Source organism: Aethina tumida, chromosome 1, assembly GCF_024364675.1.
Source record: "Aethina tumida isolate Nest 87 chromosome 1, icAetTumi1.1, whole genome shotgun sequence".
NCBI lineage: Eukaryota > Metazoa > Arthropoda > Insecta > Coleoptera > Nitidulidae > Aethina > Aethina tumida.
Genome location: NC_065435.1, coordinates 66,102,135 through 66,123,617, shown reverse-complemented (window position 1 = coordinate 66,123,617; position 21,483 = coordinate 66,102,135). Strand labels below are relative to the sequence as shown.

Genomic DNA, 21,483 nt, shown 5'->3' with positions numbered 1-21,483 from the left:
GTAGAAATTATTTTTATTTAGGTACAAAATAAATAATGGGGGAAATAACATAATGTAATTTATACTAAATAAAATATAAAATAGTTTGATTGCACTAATTAGAGTTGTGTATTTCCTAATTAGTGGTAATGTGTGCTATTTCTCTGGCCACCTGTCTAATCTTTTTATACCTCCAATTTCAAATACTAGACTATATCTAAAATCTAGTTTTAATTCTACAATTTTATTTCAATTTTCATATTCAGGAACTTATTTTATCTATATAAAACTTTTATTCGTCATTAATTACTTCACTTTATTTATAACTTTAATTAATAAAAATTATATACAGTGCACTATATTCTCAAGTGTTTATATCGCCTATATTATTTACCTTATCCACTGATTACGGGAATGTTGCAGACATTGATGACATATCTTAATAAGTAAGCATCAGTAGCGATAATTTATTATTTAATGAAATAAAATTACTTTCATAATACTTAAGTCTAATTTATTGTACACTTATCTAAAATTATCACATTCATTATTACACATATCATATATATAAAAAGTATTACTAAAACTAATAAGTAAAATTATAAATCGAATCTTATTTACAAAGCAAATAATATAATAGATATATTATATTAATTATGTTTTGTATGGTATATAAAATGCAAAATAAAATTTATTCTTAGCTCAGCAATTACAAGTTTTGCTTATTGTACGAAATAAAAGAGCCGTCCAGCTTAAGATTTGAATATGGCTGCTTTTTGCAAAAATTCCTGTCGCCTTTGGGCCTTCTCTTCTTCACTGCGCTTTCTTTCCTCTTGTTCTTGCATTATTTCATCCTCGAATTTGCTCTTTTTGGCCAATTCCTGAATCTATAATAAAATATCAATTTTATGTATACATTCTTAAATGTATAGATTGTATATATAATAATATTCAGACATGATAAGGTTTACCTTGCATTCAAAGAACGCTTTGGCTCCATTAACTCCAACCTTGTCGACGTCAATTTCAGTCAGTTTGGCCAGTTGCCCCAATCCAGAGTCTTCGTTCAGCTCACCAGCACGAGCTTTCCTGTAGACCAACAAGAATTCTCTGAACGAAAGACGATTGTCCCCATCCTCGTCCACTTCTTTGATCATTGCTTTGAGTCCCAAGTGCGTTTGTGGAGCTCCAAGAACTTCCATCATTCGCTTCAACTCGTCAATCGAAAGAAATCCGTCATTATTTGTGTTAAATCTGGAATTTAAAAAATGTTTATATTAATTTATATATATTTACATATATATATATATATATATATATATATATATACAACTACAGTTGCGTTATGTATTTTACATTTGAATTATATTTGCATAGACATTTTTATTCCAGTGTGTTTAGTGTGCTTTGTGTGGGATATTAGCACCCCACACAAAGATGAGCAGGTAAAAATACTTGAGATACAAATCTCAGCTACGTTTTTAATTTTCCACACACTCGGTCGCATTTAAAAAAATAAACAAATCTTTGCGTTGGTCCAAACCATCCCGATATAGCTGGATTATAATCATCGTTTGTATCTAGAAAACTATACAATGTAAATTAAATTATTGCTATCATTATTTTTTATAATGGGTTGCCAAATAAATTAAAATGAATTAGTTTGTTTTCATGGTGAATTCCAGATGTTGCACTCAGTTTATCTATACTCTTTACTGGCAGGATGACAGTACAACATTCCGTAAATATTGTGTAGACAAGATTTCATTTTCCAGCTTCCAAATGATTCACCCACATAAACAACTTACAATCTTATTTCCGTAGATAAACAGACATGTTTAAGAGAGCTTTAAATAGTTTCATGTATGATACTTACACTCACTAGTTTATATTGCAAATTTAAAATTAAATAGGTGTGTTGCTTGTTTGTAACGTAGAATGTATGACACATTCTACATTCAATTAAATATTTTAAATAAGATTGTGTTTTATATTATATTATTGTTAATAAAATTGTTTTATTAATTATGGTATGATTTTAAAATTTAACGATATGTTACAAAATTATATTTTAAATTGAAAAATACATAGTTTTGAAAGATAAATATTTCATTCAATTTAAAGAAAATATTTGTTATTTAGTTATTCATACTGATATGAAATTGAAATTAAAAAAACTGATTATTTAAGCAAAAGTCCATAAAAAAGTTTATTTATATTTATAATAGACATATAATAATAATTTACATTATTAATAATATTGTATATACTTTTTATAAAATATTAACAATATATTACAAAAAATATATTTTTAAATAATAATGGCAAATATTAAATAAAAATATTTAGTAACCAAATACATATTTCATTGCTGAGAAATAATTATATTATATTTAAGTAATTTTAAAGGAAATATTTGTTTTTTAGTTACTCATTCTGATGAAGAAATGCAACTGGAAAGAATAAACACGTGATTATTGTCACGTATGAAATTGAAAAGTTGATTATTTAAGCAAAAGTCCATAAAAAGTTTATGTATATTTATTATACAGATATAATAATAATCATAATAATAATAAATCACTTTGATTATTACTAATAATTAAAATTATTAAAGTAATGCAAATATAAAGCCGTGATCAGCGTCACGTATAAATGATAATTTTACTTATTATTTAGGTAAATATTCATAAAATGTTGAGTCACATGTAGTATAATAATATGTGTATAATATACAATACTATAATATATCATTATCATTAATAATTATTATTATTACTACAATAAGAAAATCGATTTGTAGGAGTTTTTTAAATTAAAATTCATGTTACCGTATAAGCAGGATATCCTGGTATAATATATGCATCTTAAAAACAGGTCGTAAGAATTGTTGTTTCATCAAAAAATTAGATATAATAACAATTTGAACAACTATTTTTTTTTGGTATGTGCAATGCGAAATAAAATATTAGTAACTCGCCCCGATATTATATACTGAATAAGTTATATTTAAAGTTTCAATAAACTGCATCATTGCATCAGAGTACAAATAATCAACCCTTTATCTTAAATATCACAGGCATGTGTCAATACCCTCACACTAATTATCAAACTATAGGCATAAAAATCAACTATTATATTCTTATTATTTTCCATTTCACGTAATAATAATAAAAAATTAAATATTATATTATGATGTATGATATATAATATACTGGATTAAATTAATTTTTAATATCATAAAGTTCTAAGTTATTTAAAAAATATTGTTGTTCATGCATGTGCATATTTCAAATGCGAGGTATATCTAATTCAAATCTAATCTAATTATTAGAATTATTTTTGGAAAAGTCTTCAGATTAACAACTCAATTTTATTCGTTTACAATACTGCTATTAACAAAACGCTTAATGAATCGACTTGTATATTTGTTATTGAGAAATTTTTTCGTTTAAGAATTCTATTCTGTTTTAGTTTGTGACGTTTGATTATAATTGATTAGCTAGAAAATACGCCACTAAAAGCTAAAACTCTTAAGACAATAGAAGAACACTTCTCATGAAAGTAATATAATATTAAGCAAAATTTAATATCCTCAGTAAAGTTACAATCTCAACTCATCTACTAAGCATATTTAGACAGCATGCATATCTAAATCTTCATATACAGTGGTGGAAAAAAGTATGGAAAATGGATCTTTTTCAATACGGGGACATATTGAAGATGTCACTTCGTTGGATATTGCATCCAGACAATGATCCCAAACATACATCTAAAATTATTAAAAAATAGACCGTCGCATCCGAACAAAAAAAAATCAAAAGAAACCATACAAGAGCACTGGCAACCAGAAAAATAGAATCTACCAAGATTCTATTTCTAAAAGATGCCAAGCAGTGATAGAAGCCAAAATAATAAAGTTATTGTTAATTTACATTGTTAAATTAGATTTGTTTAGAATTGCAACAGAGTAGGAAATATGTTAAGTAACATTTGTAACATGTAAATATTCCATAGTTTTTTTACCAATGTATATCTCCCTAAATGTCTTGATTAAATTTCACAATTTTCATTAAAAAAATATAAATTTATGAATAAATAAATTCCACTTTATGATTTTATAAATAAATTCTTTTTCTAATAATTGAACTAAGACAATTTAATTATACACAATTATAATTTAATATATTATAATAGTTATCTGACATTTGGATATTCAACATGATTAAAAAAAGTTTATAAAACATATTTATAAATAAAAAAGATTAATATATATATATATATATATATATATATATATATATATATATATATATATGGATTTAAAATATACTATTAACAATTATTCTATACATGTTTTAAATTTATAAATTTTGAATTTAATAAATTAAATAAATATATAAAATCAAAATAACTTGGGAGTAATACAATAGTTTCACTTTTTATTGTTTACAATTAGTTAAATTTAAATAAAAACATTTCTATTTATAGAATGTCAGCGCATACATGAATAAACCACATTTGCATAGATATTAATAAAGAGGGCGATAAAATAAGTAATAAATGCATTTAAAAATAATTGGTTGTTCCCAGGTAAAGTTAATCCTCTCGTGTCCTCCCACAGCCATGTGAAAAGTCACGTAATTCAAAATCCCTTCTTTCTATCTATTGTGAATCACTGGGCGGCAGGGATCATATTGAGTGCGGCCACGTAACCGAATCGATTATAAAAACCGCGACTTTTGTTTCACCGGTGCCATTTCAGATAAAAAAGATGATAACGCTCAAATTTGTTAAATAAAATCCGAAATTTATATACGTAAATAGTCAGTGCGCACCGAGTGTTTGCGACGAACAATTGAATTTACCGCGTCGTTTTCTCCGCTGGAGAACTGACATAAGACAGCTGTTTACTGTGTTTACGTGTTTATGTGCGGTCCGATCAATCCGTGCTGTAACTAACCGGAATCGAACCAATTTTAATTATTATAGGATGTAGTGGATTTTTTGTGTCTAGTTGTAGTGTATACGTCATAAAAATGAATAGCAACACTGCCCTGTTTTTGTTTGTTGTTTTCCACGGTTGTCTGGGTTATTATAACCTAGAAAAGGAACCGGACTGTTTCTGCCAATTGCAGGGAAAAGTTGACGAGTGCACGTGCAACATCGACACAGTCGATCATCTGAACAACGTCAAAATCTACCCCAGATTGCGCAGTTTACTCGAAAAAGACTATTTCAGGTATTTCAAAGTAAACCTGAAACGGGAATGTCCGTTCTGGACGGACGACAGCAGGTGTGCCATGCGTTTCTGTCACGTCGAGTCGTGCGAGGAGAACGAAATACCGGCAGGTCTTAAGGGACACGCCAAACCCAAAGACATGTACTCCAAGGAGGTGAACGAAGACTGCAATGAACATCACAACAGTTTACATCTGGTTGATAAGACTTTAAGCGAGAAAGCCCAAAAAGACATCGACCTGTGGGCGAAACACGACGACGCCTCTGATAACTTTTGCATTATCGACGAGTACGACGAAGAAGCCGAGTATGTGGACCTGAAACTCAACCCTGAACGGTATACAGGTTACAAAGGCAAATCAGCCAAACGCATATGGGACAGCATTTATCTGGAGAACTGCTTCAGACCCGAAAAAGCCAAAAGTTTTGATGTGTACATCCAAAACGGTAAATTAAACGACATGTGTTTGGAGGAGCGAGTGTTTTATAGAGCCATATCGGGTCTGCATGCCAGCATCAACATACACTTAACTTCGATTTACTTGCTCAGTGAGAACAGTTTGACTGATCCCAATGGAGAATGGGGACCTAATGTGGCCGAATTCCAAAGGAGATTTTCATCTGAAACAACCAATGGTGAGGGTCCAAATTGGCTGAGAAATTTATATTTTGTTTATTTGCTGGAACTGAGGGCACTTGCGAAAGCTGCGCCGTATTTAGAAAAGGAAGAATATTACACAGGTAAGATGAAATATTTTCCATACTTTAGCATAATTATTAATTTTTATTGTTAAGGTAATGAGAATGAAGACTGGGACACGCAGATGGCAATAAAAGACTTGCTGAGTGTTATAAAACAATTCCCGGATCATTTCGACGAGAAGGTGATGTTTAATGGGGATGTTCAAGCGAAAAATTTGAAAAACGAATTCAGAGAGCACTTTAGAAACGTGAGTCGCATTATGGACTGTGTCGGATGCGACAAGTGCAAGGTCTGGGGTAAACTGCAGACTCAAGGTTTAGGGACCGCGTTAAAGATTCTTTTCTCTGGTAAATTCGATAATATTGAATCGGTCGATGCGAACAACAAGAAAATCTTCCAGTTACACAGAAATGAAATTGTCGCATTGATAAATGCAATAGGCAGGTTATCCACCAGCATTTATAAACTGGACGATTTCAAGGAAAGGCTAAGTAATACTGGAAATAAAGTTAAAATAACTGATAATATTTTTAAGTAGTTGACTGGTTAATCTTAATTGTTTTGAGATAGTAGCCTGTGGCAATTTGATTAGTTATCTTAAACATAATTGTCAAATTTACATAGCTTACTTAGGGTCTCTAAAATTAAATTTATATTTTAATTGTTGTAATTTATTATTATTGTTTTTAATGAGTGCTGTCATTAAAATGTTAAATTGTGATTATTTATATTTATATAAACTTAGAACAATTGTTATTTATTTAGTTTAAATAAGTATTTTATACTTTAAAATCACATCATATAACTAAAAAAAAAAACAAGAAATATGGGTATTTTACTTAATTTATCGTTAATTATGAACACGTACCTGCGTTTTCCATTTCACAGTTTTGATTTAAAATATATATATTATAGGTAATGGTTAAATTTATCCCTCTAGTCTAACTGTAAGCCAGGCAAATCCAATGTAAATTTAAGATAAAGAACTTTATTTTCCTATTCCAATTTTTGTACTTTAAATAAATGGTGATTTATAACATTGTGTTTTACTGACTGATTTTAAATCATGATTTATTGCAAATGCAACAATTTCTTTGATTCAATAAAAACACTCCAGCACCATAAAATTATTGCATGGTTATCAAATAAAAGCTTATGTGTTTTCATTCTTTAATAAAGTATATTGATTTTTACAACAAAAAATAAATAAACAGTAACAACAACTATTATAAAAAACAATTTGGATTTTATATTTCATATTGTATAATAACTTTGCATTATACAAAAATATGGATAATATAAAATCACGGGATATTTTCTTTACATTAACAATTATAAATAAAGTTTATATGTATTTAAAAATTTTATTTAATATTATGGTATATACATAAATTATGAATTAATTTAATTAATGTACATACATTCCTGTAAATTGCTGATTGTATAAAACAAATTGATGACACAATAAGTAAGTTGGAAGTAGAAATAATGATTACAAATTTCATATAACTTATTATGATGATATAAAATTGGGTATTAATTATCCTCATAACAATCGAAACTCTACCTGGATTCACTATGGGTATAACAATCTTTTTGTGTAGTTTTAACTCTGTAGGATATTTAACATAAGCAGAACCATTATTTTTTATAAATTAAATTTAGACTCGTCCTCACTGTTCTGTGATCCAGTGAATGTGATTCTGAGCAAGTCAAAATTAGACTTCACATTTTTAGTAGAAATTACGGCTTTTCTTGTAGAATCAAAGGAATCCCTATCCACTAGCCATTTTCTTACAGTTCTTGAATTAATTCCAGCAAGACCCACTTCTTCCATTTCAGTCGACGATAAGGTTGATATTCGAATTACCTAGTCATTTTCTTTAAATTTCTTTAAATAAATTTATTCGCAGCTACCACTTGGTCAATTTCTCTAAATTATTTAATAACAGAAAACTTATTTAGCCGTAAACTCTTAGCAATCTCTTATTGTTTCTCTCGGTCTTGGTAACGCTGAATTATAATTTTTCTTACAGTTTCACATCGAACAATGATTAAATAATTATAATAAGCAAAATACCGCTGGTAAATAATCAATTTAAATTCACAGAAATGAAAGACCATAAAGTAAAAATTTACTATAATTTTGTCCATTGGCAAATAAATAAGCATTTTTTTAAAGAATAAAATTAGATTAACTTAGTTGCATAGTAGACACAACATTATAGGTACTAGCATTCTATTCAAATACTACAACTCAATTACTTATAATATATTTTAATAAGTTGTTATTATTATGGCCACCACTCTATATTTTTTCGATTATAGTTTTCTGGTACATTTAAGAAGTAATTAATATAATTACTGGTATGCATCTCTTAATACATGTCTGCTTTTTAGTTTTTAATAGATAAAAAATTTGAAAGGTACAAAATCAAAACTGTCCTATTTAGACTTGAATGTCGAATACGAATTTAACTTTAATTATTCTGCCAACTAATATCGCTTTAATGATGACTATTTACATTTAAATTTTAATAAGACGAAATTGATGAATAAATATTAACGGAATATTTAGATAAGTAAATTTCCAAATTAAAAAATAATTAATATATTACACCAGCTTTGGTCTCGAAGCATTTAAATTCCACAAAGTAAAATTAAATTAACATAAACCCAACAGTAATTTTAATTAAGTTCTGTGCGGTATGTGGAAACAGGTTCGCTAAAAATCATTCGGCGTATATAATTTTACGCAAATATAATTGCAATAACTTGCGAAGTTCAATAACACGTGAGTAGGATATCCGCTCAAATTTGTTATGAATAAACTTCCTTTTACCGTTTCAGTTTTTGGTTCATGGACATATTTTTTAAGGCAATTAATTTGCAGTGATTTAAAACTGCAATAATAAACAGAGCAATGAATTCGAATAATTTGTTTGTTACAAAAATTATCGCCTAAACATTTTTGGGAAGTGATATCCTGCGGTTTTTACCAAAAGATAATAACATAACAACTTCTTCAACGTGGTTTAGACCTCTATGAAATTACTTTTATTATTGAATTATGTGCACGTCGTCAACTAGAATATGCTTTCACTATTTCACATCTAATTAATTATCGTCTTTTATACGATTCAATCGATAAATTGACACTAATAAGGAAATCGAATATATTGAGTTATTTTGCATAAAGTTTCATATCAAGTGAACAACTGTTTTTGTTAACTGAAAGCGACTTGTATATATTATTTAAGGGAAAAGTTAAAACTATTTATTTAATCAACAATCTTATCGGATTTATGTCAACCATATGTTATTGATTTTTCCCATAAAATGATAATAAATCTTTTCCAAGAGTGTTTCACAATTATTCTATGAAATTTTAATTAAGTTAAGTGTGAGTATTTATTTTCATTACAACTGCAAGATCCGTTAATACATTTCATCATACGTACACTAAACTGTTTATGCTTTTACAAATATTTACAACAGAAGATATAGGACCCCAAAAATACCGCCTGAAATTGTTTAGACATCTTCAATTTAGTAACGACGTTATTATTCCAATTAACGCATTTCTTTCCTGTACTAAAATTTAGAGGATATGAGACAAATAGAATACTAATTGTGCAAGTTGTTATTAGTGCAACTGGAGGAAATGCCAGATTTGTTATATAACGGTACTGAAGAAATTTAAATGCCAGGTGTGAACAAGGAAATATCTGAAACCCTATACCTACTAGTACATATAATTTTTTAAATTATATTTTATAGCGTTAAAATTAACATTTTTCACACTAACGATTTTTCTGAAATCGGAAAAACAATATATTAATATATGAAAAATTCTAGGGAACATTTAATTTATAGTAAATTTTAATATAAGTTGAATGACACTGACAAAATCTTTAACACGATGAACACAAGTCTAAGTTTATGTTAACATAGGCATTTTTCACCAGTTGTGGTTAAATACAGTTAATTGTATGTTTCAAAATTAAATTGTATTGTTCATTTTTATTAATTTATTATAGTTGATAAAAAATATTTCAAAGGTTGTGGCGTATGACTAATAAACAGTTGTTAATCATATAAATGAAAACATCACTAAAATACAAAAGAATTTAAGTAATTTAAATAATGGTTGATGACAAAACAATAATCTATTTTTATAAATATTGACTCATATTTATTGAACACTTTCCTGATAATCAATTCAGTTATCAACTATCAGCTTTTAGTAATATAAACTATTGCCAATTTACGATATGTGATGCAAATTGATTTTTGACCTAATTAATATTATTCATAAACAATTACGCTTTCCCAAGATATTTTTATTGCTTCTCCCAGCAAATTTTTCGAAACGTTTAGCATGTGAATCATCCATGTAATTTTTGTGATGCATTCAAAAAATACAAGCGGTTAGTCAACTGATATATAATATGACAAAACAATGTTTGTGGAATTATTTCCTTCCTTTTTTCAATGAACAGTTGTGGAATGTGCGTAAGAGTTGTTTATCTTGCGTCACTACAACAAATTGTTGCATTAGTAAATATTTGAATAGCTTATTGCGCTTCGTCAATGGATATGTACTTTAGTAATTTAAATGGAAAAACAGTATTAGCTAATTTTCAATGAAAACTTTTCATCAATGAGAAACGACAGTGTTTCGAAATTGTGAAGCCAGCGAAGCCGAACATGTATGTTAATCGGAAGTTTGTTCCGATTCATTTACATATACAGTATATGGAGAGAAAGTGCCATCGGTTATAGGTGAAAAAATGAACGGATATTGATAGTAACCTTCACCTTCGCTGCTATTAATTCGCTGACCGACTGTTCGATACCCGTTTAGTAAGTGTGGGTTTATTAATAAGTTATAATATCTGTTCATTAAATTGACAAGACAAGTTCTTAACTTGTTTTGTACCAGTCCAGGGTTTATTGGAAACAGTAGGCATTATTTTACTTGTCTATTCTCATTTATTCATCTTTTTTGTTAATATTAAACACATTCATACAAATGTGGATGTTATTGTGAATGACAAGCCTTTAAAATTAATTTAAATTTTATTATTATAAGCAAAAGCTTATAAAAAATAAAATAGATGTTTGAACATAATTTTTAAAGTTCACTTTCACTGATAAACTTGATCAAACCCAAAATTTTCATCAATATGTTATAAATCAGAGTTTTTAAATTTAAATTTAATAATAAAATTTAGTCTTCAAGTCGTATTCTGTAACTTGTCACTCCAATGTTTTATTCATCTTTTGTGTTTTAATCTTTTTTTTTTTTGTAATCTTTTTATACCAGACATTTTTCAGTAGAATGAAACTGCAATAGACAAAATTTCGAACTACGAAGTGGTACGTTTCTAAATTTGGATTTAACGCTCTATTTATTAAGTTTCTTCAAATCAATTTTTAGTATATATTTTGTGAGATTAAGCTTTCTTACAAACTCTAGTTTTACTAATTTGTTTTTTCAGTCCCTCCTTTACACAAAACTATCACATCAAGGAAAAAGGAATTGAAGCATTATTATATGTGTATTTTAAAAAAATTAAATTTTACTTGACCGTAAAAGTTTCAAAATCGAAATTTTTCTTCTGAAATTTTCATGAATATTTTGCAAACAAAAGTTTATAAATTTGTATTTAACAATAAAATTCTTAGAGTTTAATTATTATTTTGTTATTTAATTTATTTGAGTGTTTTACTCGTCTATTTGCTTTAATCTTGTTTTGTAGGGAGACATGCAATAATTGCTATAAATTATTATTTTTCAATAGAATAAATTTCAAGTGTCAATCAATGTTTGGAAAGCTTAAAGGCCGATCTTTTGCCATGTTTTTAAATTTAGATTTAACGCTATATTTATTAAATTTCTTAAATTTAATGTTTATTATTTATTTTCTCAGATTATTACTAATTTATTTGTTTTGTTTTCTCTCTTTTGTAAAATTAAACACGGATTTTTAAAGAAAACTTTCTTCTTTAATATTTTTGTGTATTTTTTGGAAGGACGGATTTTATATAAATATTTGAAAATTATTGCTGTAATTTTATTACAGTACGTATAACAGTCTCTATAATCTTCGTGTCTACAAGAACTTCCTTGTTGATCATTTTTGGGTAATTTCAGGAAGGATGGATTTTATATAAATATTTGTAAATGATAACAATTTTATTACTGTACATATAACAGTCTCTATAATCTTATAAAAGAAAGTGGCTATTGTTATAAAAGTTCTTCCTTGTATTTCTTGTACATCTATTAAAATATTTTCCCCTACAGTACGTAAATCTTTAGAAAGGAAAAAGGACATTGAATTAGAAGCTGAGCTGCCAGAAACTTATCAATTAATATAAATTATTACCCCATAGAAAAAGTTTCAAAATCAAGAAACTACTAAATTTCGATTTATAACTGAATCTCAGTGCTTTGAAAAATAATGAGGCAAATCAAAAGATATTCCCAAATTCGCTGGAAACTATTTTAATCCGAATATTTGTATACGTTAACATTATTAATTCGCGAAATACAAACTAATAAAACTTCTGTTCACTGCCGTTTAAATGAACAATTAACACACCATAAAACACAAGGCTGCATTTAAATGTGTCCACATTCGGCCTCTTTACTAATAAGGATTTCATATTAATCCAAGCATTATTTATTTATTGCGATGCCCGTTTTGTTTATTAGGCTAATTACTAGAGCGACATGTTGATAAAATACAAATCATGACATAGATACAACAATAAACGATGATTAAGATCAATTATTTTTAATTACAATAAAAATTGTATCTGTTTCAAATTGTAAAATTGGAATTGATCTATTTATTCTGCAACAAAGTACACAACGTGAAGTAGTCACACAGTTATAACATACGGTAGAAGATTCTACTTTAGAGAATGGCGCTATGCTAATAAAAATAGCTTCGAATTGTGATGTAAATAATTTAACAACAGTATTTGGTACTCAAATATTTAAATTCAATTAGTTAATAGCATTAAATCAATAGATGTTTAAGCTGTAATGAATTAAATAACTCTGGTGCATAACAGAAATTTGCCAATAAACCATGTCCTTGAAACTGGCACAGATAACTGGATGCATTTACAAACGCAAGACTCGGATTTATCGAGTCTGTCTTTATTTTCGCTTTTATTTACTTTTTTATCAGTTGAAACGGCAAGCCTTGACCTCCAAAATTGATTTGTTGGCTCTCGCCGAACAGCAACGATATACTGTGAGAGTAAATAATATTGATTTGTAAAAACGCCATTGTTTTTACATTGCAGAAATTGCAACCAGTCTGAATATTTAGATACGGGTTTTGTCACAATATCTATTGTCTACTGACATTGTATATCACGATGTTACAATCTAATCTGAAGATTTGTTAAGAAATACCATTCGTTAAAATGAGGTAACCGTTGTTCAAGAGGCGAAATCAAATGTCTGAAAATTGACTCCATTAACAACGCTGGTGAATTAAATCGGCAAGTAATTTTCATTGAGTGTGCCCTTATATTTTTTATTGCGAACTCCCGCGAGGCTTCAACATTCAATCCATACAGAAAAGGTCAACAAGGTAACCCAATAAATAAATTATTAGCCTTGTGTTCGGCTCGCCCATATTGATTGCAAATTGTCTTTCAAAAAGTCTGATTTATTCGATCGAAAAGATTTTCTCCAACATTTTGCCATCGTCAAAGATACATAAATTAAAACTTTTACCATCACATAATCTAATAATTGCTTACTTATAAGGAATATATTCTATACCAATCACAATTTATCCTTTTTTATTATTTGTTAATTGTTCGCCATAAATCGCGGAACGTTTAACATGAAATTTGATTAACAGGTGAATGATTAGTGAACTACTCTTTTATGTGTTTTGAAAGTTCCTGTTCAAAAAGTGAAATTTAAAAATTAATATCGGCAATAATTTTTAAAATGTGTTAGTTTGAGTTGGAGACACTATGGGATAATTAATATTTTTATAATGGCAATTAAAATTTATCCGTTAAATAAGGTAATTAGAACACTCTTGTAACGAGAGAATTGTTTTTAATTAGACATTTCTTTGCGCTCACTTTGTGTAATTAAACCGAATCGAGTCCGTTCTGAAAATATAACTGTAAATTATGTTTATTTTTGTTTTAAGATGAAATACAAACACACACACACACACACATAATGTTCTTCAAATATGTTGAAAATACACAAAACAGAGCATCTAAATATGGTACTGCAATCCGGGAGACGTTTTCTTTTCAGTTGATATTTTTATTCGACGTTGGAGGTAGATCATCAGGTTTGTCTTATACAAAAATACTACAAGTATTTTTCAATGGAATATGGAAAGTGTTGCCAATCTAATTAGATTTTTCTATAAAGATGACATCTTAATATACCTCGTTTTAAATTATTTTCTGTTCACATCATGCAATATGGCTGGTTAAAATATTTAATGTTTATATAAGCTTAAAAAAACTCTATATTTACAAAACAAAAGATTCTTTAGTACCTCATCTACTTCTGAATTGTTGTATTTATAATAGTTATCTGGGGTAAGTACTTTTTACGACGTTAATTTCAATTATTTTACTCTTTCTTATTTTTAAATGAATTATTACCGACTTATTCACATTTTGAAGATTTCTAGATTTAATGATGTACTTATGTTTTTCATAATTAGTGTCCTAATGAAATTTGCTCATTGTTTTACTATATAAAATATCGTAATATACGTCTCTGCAGAATATTATAGAAAATATATTTTTCTTATTACATGTCTTTTGAACGCATCATCAAAATCGAGTTATAAATAAGAGTGTTACAGGAGTATGTATACCTTAAGCTTGACCCTTGTATGTAAAGTGGTGGTTACTATTATAGCAACTTTTTAAAATGTATTTAACATTTTAGTCACGACTTTTTTATTTTATGTAAACTGTTATTTATAATTGTCGTTTTATACAGCACGATTAAAAACTTTTATACTTTTATTCTATGAAATGTTGCATATGTTGCCCTGAATTGAGCTGGATATGAATATAGCAACTTTAATTTTGAAAGAGACTTTTAAATTGTTTTTTATTTAATTAAAACTGTAAAATATCCTTTTATTTTATAATTTGGGCCATCTCGGTGGCATAGACTCGATCACTATCCGAATATACGATAGCTCTATGTTCTTTTATGTTTCTTAAATTGTTGTTATAAGTTTATTTAAATTTGAAAAAATTTTGTGTCGAACGTGATCCCCCATGTTTTCTTTAGAGTTGATATCTGGAGATAGAGAGGGACAAGTCAAAACATCGATACTTTGCAGTTTTAACCAATTCGTCACAAATTTCGATTTGTGTTTCACATTGTTTTCATGTGCAAACACATTTATTAACAGATTCATTTATTCAATATATGGAGGCAAATTGTTGTTTAACATAAATCAGCCCAATTGGGCCTAGTCCAGAAGAATTTAAACATCTTCATAACATAATTGAACTCCCAATTTTTACTAGTTATGTAGTCCAGTAAATGTGGTCAAAATCAAAATTAGACTTTCACATTTTTAGTAGGAACCAGAGTTTTTAGTGTAGATCTGGGGTCAAACGAACCATTCTCTAACTACCTTCCCTCAGTCCTTAAACTGATTTCAGTAAGTCCCATTTCCTCCAGGTTGACTTTAATGTTAGTTGACGATAAAACTGGATTATTTTTTGACATTATCACGAATTATCCAGTTAACGATTTTCTTTCAATTCTTTCAAACGCAGTCACTACCACTTAGCCAGTTTCTATAATTTTCTAATTTAGCCCTAAATTCTTAGCCATCTCTTCTTGTTTCTCTCAGTTTTACATCGACCAATGATTAAATAATTATAATAAGCAAAAGACCGCTATTAAATAATCAATTTAAATTCACACAGAGCATTGAAATGCAATAAAGCAAAAAGTTGCTATAATTTTTTCCACTGAAAAATAAAAAAATACGCAATTTTTTTAAGAATAAAATTATATTGACCAGTTGCATAGTACACGCAACAATATTAGAAAAAACAGTAAACATTATAGGTACTGGCATCCAATTTAAGTAGTACAGCTCATATTTTTAATGTATTTCAATAAGTTCCTATAATTATGGCCATTACTATATGTTTTATATAAATAAAATAATCATATATTTTAATCAACAGGAAAAATTTTTATGAGTAAATATTTGCAGTATATCATTAATTTATACAAGTATATCTTTTTTAGTCTTTTTTAGTCTCTTTAGTCATAAAATTCCAGAAATAGATCTATACAAATTTCCCTATTTGTTTAAGATATGTTCACATAACATTCAAGTCGAACCCTCCTAGAAAGTTTTAAATAATTCAACAATTGATTTGTAGAAGAAAAAAATCGTTCACTGCCGCATTTCTTCAACCGTAATCGCCCGTGAAAGTGACGCGTTTGTGCAATAACTCACGTTGCACAAATCATTTTCCTTGCATAGATAAAACGACCTTTCTCCTATTATCAACCGGTCATTTTCTATCGATCGACGGTAATCGATTGTTTTTAAGGAAAGTGAGGAAGCGATTCAATGACGAACAATAATTTATTTGTGTAAACCTTTCAATACGTTATGACATATTGAACTAAAATAATCAGTTAATTATGTTTTTCTAAGCATCAGGATGAATTATTTAAATCAGTAGTTGTTACTTTCAATAGGAATGTCTACGAATATTCAACAAGAAATTGCGCGTTATCAACTTTCACGTCGTGACCACTTGAATATTTTTTTAAAATTACATCACAAAACAATTTAAGATAATTTTCCGATGAATGATCATTATGTGAAAATGAAATACCGTTAGTATTTATGCAAACCCCGTGATTGAAATTAAACGCACTAACTGTTTCCAACCAGGAGGAAAATAAGTGTACAATCCTCAAGGTCTGCAATTTAAATTAATTATACCTATGCGGTGCATAAGTTAGTTTTTCTGTAAAATATCACAAGATACGGTCATCTAGTTGAACAAATATTGGCACCAGTATTATTTAAAATTTAACAACTTCGCTGTATGTATATTGCATTTCAAGTAGAACGATAAAGAATGAAATTCTAAACGGATGCGTTCAGATTTTTCAATAACCTCTTTAAGAATAGTACAGCCCGGATATCCACTCAAAAGACATAAGATATCCTGTGCGAAATTTTACCTCTTAGCTTTTGCATGTATGTACATACATAAAAATACAATAGGGGAAATTCAATACTTAAGTTTTCTTTATATTATTAAATTATTTTCCGTATAATACATATAATTTCATTTTAATTATAAAATAAATTGACATATACATGTTATGTTTGTGCGTTGTAGTTTATCTATGAGGCAATTTATAGCAAATATTTGATTAGTATAATATTAGTGTAAGTACATCCTCAAAATATATTTTTAAAATATAAATGAGTTTTTGTTGTTATTTATTTCAAATAGTGGTATATGCTTTCAACACAAACTTTTATGGTAACCATTTGTCCTAAATTGGTTCTTTTACAAATGGGGATTTAAAAGAAACGATGTAAATAGTTACAATTTATCTATCAATATAAAATAAACAATAATTGAAATGTATTATTGGAACCAGGTAACAAGCAAAACAAGTTAAACAAATCATATTTGAAAACAATTAGTAACAATGTGACGACTTAAAAATCCAACAATTTTTACGACCTTCCATTAGAAGTGCCCCACAAACAATCCTATTCATGTACCAGCACATTAAATTTAACACAATCATTTTGTAAATCAAATGGATGCATGAATTGGACAGTAATGGACAAGAGAAATACGAATATGAATATGAATTTCTTGTAGCGGTGCTGGTGCCGTATGTGGGTACGACGTGTTTCATTAACGATTCTTCCGTGATGAAATACACCCCCATAAAAGTCGAACATGCGGGCAATCTATTAATAGTGCAACATTTTGCAACTATCGATTTTAAATGCGGTAAGAAAACGACCGGATGTTAATTGCATTAAGTGTGGGTTGGTTTGTTTTCTGGGAACACACGTGAATAGGGTTAGAGTTATTGACTGTTAAATTTAACAAATTTTCCCACAAAAGTGGACTTTAGGAACTAACTTTTGTCGTGTCTTGCTATACGATGGTGGAAAAAGTATGGCATATTTATTTGCTTGTTACAAATGTTACTTAATGTTTTCCCTAATCTGTTGAACATCTAATTTACCTCATGATCGGTCCCTTAATCACAATGATCATTATATTCACAAGTTTTTACTTTTTTTTTTAAATAAAAAATCAATTTGGTCTGAAAAAAGTATTGAATGTTTTATTAATATTCATAAAAAATTGTTAATATTATGTTATAATTAATTAATAATAACTCAGATATTTTAATATTTTGTTTCTATCACCGCTTGGCATCTTGTTTGCTTTTGATATTTTTTGTTCGGAAGCGACGGTCTAATACTTCCTAAAGGTGCTTAATAGGAATTAGATCGGGGGGCTGTGACGGCCATTCAAGCACAGTTAAGTTTTTCATTAGAAACTACCCTTTAATAATTTTAGACGCGTGTTTGGGATCGTTGTCCCGTTGAAATATCCAATGAGGTGGCATTTTCCCTCGCTAAATGGAAACTAGGTGTTTTCCAGTACGTCCCTGTATTGGAAACGATTCATTTTACCCCCCACTTGAATCATGGGTGCTACGTTGGATCAAACCATAATCTTTCCGCCACCATGTTTAATCCTCGGAATATGTAAAATGGTATCGTTACCCCACTGACCGTTTCACAAATGTTCTACCATCCGACCCAAACAAATTAAATTTACTTTCGTCACTGGCATGAGCGGTAATATTAGTATACCGGACGGTAAACACAAACTAGCTAATTTAACAACATTGCAATAAGTATAAAAAATTCCCGGGGATAACAATACAATTTTTAAAAATATTCCATACTTTTTTCCACCACAGTATATTATAAATATTTTTAAAATAAATTATTTAATTTGTGAAGTGTAAAAATAAATTTGATCCATTTGAATAAATTAATTAATTATAAGAGAAAAGTAAAGTCGCACATAAAATGAATAGCTCATAACTTTGTAAGTATTCAATCTATATTAGCCGGCAATATGGGACTGAAAAATAGATGACAATGCCCACATGTTACTGGGCAATTTGGCACATGTGAAATTTATGCCAAAAAGAAGTTAAATTGATAACATTTTATTGTTTATTCGAGGTCGTTATCTTGTTCCATGCAAAATTGATCAGGGAATACGTACGATAAATTTATAAAAAGATAATAGTTAGTAATTATTTATTTAATTTTAAGTTGTTTGATATGACGTTTATTTCTAACTATATTTATTTATCTTTTTTAACTTATTTACTTAATATTCAATATGGAATTAGTCATTCAGATAGTGGTCATTGTAGGGTGATTCATATTATTTCGTTTTAATTTTATCTAAACTAACGTTTACTGTGCTTTTTATGAGCACATATAAATGAGTTGTAAATTATAATAAATTTCAATTTTGTGGTGAAAATATTTGGTGAAATGCTAAAATATGATTCCTTATAAATTTTACGTTAATAATTTTTGTTAATTTGGTGGGGTATTCAGCAGACTGGAAAAGAATTTTTAAATTGAAATTATAAGTAAATTTCAATTAGTAGTTTACTAATTTTATTTAAATATGTAATTTATTTTTTATTAAAATCAAAAGTTTTGTTAATGTGTAAAATGTAAATATTTAGTGACATCTGTTAAAAAAATTGATTTCTAATGAGAAATTACATATTTATTTATTTTAAAGCAAAAATTACATTCGCTTAATTTAAAATTTATATTTTTTCACAACAATAATTTATTTTTATTATTATTAGGACAAATAATTAATTAAATTATAATATATTGATTTTTTTTCAATTTAAACTACACTTCTATGAAAGTTATCAGTTTAAACATTAAAGTTGACTAATAACAACAACAATATTTAATATTCTGTTTATTTTAAACCATTAAAATGCGGTCACATATAATTGTTAAATTGCATAACATACAATAAAATTAATATATATTTTAAAACGAATGAAAATTTATATTTTTATGATTTAATGTTAAAGTTAAGAAAAAATATTCAAAATATATATTATCATTCAATTTCAACTCATTGTATTAATTAAATGTACAAAAAATATATTTTGTTATTGTCTAATGTTATTTTGAACTTAATAATACATTCATTCATAAAATAATTTAATAAAAAAATTAATTAATTAAAACTCATAATATTTTGTCAATAATTTGTATTGCCACAATTTATACAAAAACAAAATAAAAAAACAATTTTATAGTTTTTTCCAAGTTGTATAAATAAAAAATAAAATTATTTATTGTAGATTAATTTTAAATTTAAATTTTTGAAAAATTACCTTTTAAATGTACTCTCGTACTGTTTAATTTCCTTCCTTGTGAACTCGTGGAATTCGGTGTAAACATTGACTACCCTATATTTAATCTTCACCTCGTCCCCGTTGTCCAACGCGTCGTTGATCTCCTGCCTCCTGATCAGGACGGAATTCAATTCTTGATCGGCGGGCATTTTTAACACAGAAAATTTCGAAATGATAACGAGAAGAACGAATACACTAAACACGTGAAACACGAAATGTCAAACTGACTTCGAACCGTACGAAATAAATGAACGCAACACAACGAATGAATGCTTGAGGACGGTTGGACGAACGTGTATTTGAATTGGCAGCGTGTCTGAGACGCTTGCGCAGATTTCATGGGGAAGATCCAATTTGTGTGGATAGTGGTAGAGACAGTTATCATAAAACTATGGAAATTCTCCTAGTATTTGTTCCTAGGGTTTCCAATTTATTTAATAAATTACATTATCACTTTTTAAAAACAGTTACTTCTTTACGTTTTGTATGTTTCAATTTAAACGTAACAAATTTTTATTTTTTTAATAACTGACGTTATTCAATTAATTTTGAATGTGTTTTATTTAATTACTTATTATATTAGTACTCTTACTAATTTTATAAAATAACTAATTTGTCCTTACCTTTTTTAAAACAGTATTTTAGTTCTTTTTTAATTTATATAATATGTTAATTTTCAACCCATTTATTTTATTTCTTTTATTTATATTTATTTCTAAACTGAGTAATACACTATTAATTTTGTTAATTTTGAAATGTTTTTATTTTATAACTTTTATCTATATTTATTTAAAAACTTACTTTATTATTTTATCTCAGTTTCTATAAATTTAACTAACTAAAGTAATTTTCTTTTTATTTTAAAATCACAATATACTGGTCTGAAAAATATGGTAGTTGCTTATTTCACTTAAAGTTGGATAAATGTCTATACAATGAAACTAATTTTATATATTGAATAATTTTCTCTTTCATTTTTATGTTATGACAATCTTTTTATTCAATTTGTGTTAATTTTAAAACGTTAACG

General features: G+C 27.7%; 2 protein-coding genes across 2 annotated transcripts; one reads left to right on the top strand and one right to left on the bottom strand.

Moving 5' to 3' along the window:
* Positions 1-471: 471 nt before the first annotated feature.
* On the bottom strand, positions 472-20,719 carry LOC109608449 (EF-hand domain-containing protein D2 homolog). Its single transcript, XM_020024889.2, has 3 exons — positions 20,433-20,719; positions 951-1,233; positions 472-866 (listed from the first exon to the last, which is right to left on the bottom strand). The coding sequence occupies exons 1-3, from the start codon at positions 20,600-20,602 to the stop codon at positions 732-734; spliced, it is 588 nt and encodes a 195-aa protein (XP_019880448.1). The 5' UTR covers positions 20,603-20,719; the 3' UTR covers positions 472-731.
* LOC109608448 (ero1-like protein) lies at positions 4,591-6,960 on the top strand. Its single transcript, XM_020024888.2, has 2 exons — positions 4,591-5,961; positions 6,016-6,960. The coding sequence occupies exons 1-2, from the start codon at positions 5,019-5,021 to the stop codon at positions 6,459-6,461; spliced, it is 1,389 nt and encodes a 462-aa protein (XP_019880447.2). The 5' UTR covers positions 4,591-5,018; the 3' UTR covers positions 6,462-6,960.
* Positions 20,720-21,483: the final 764 nt, after the last annotated feature.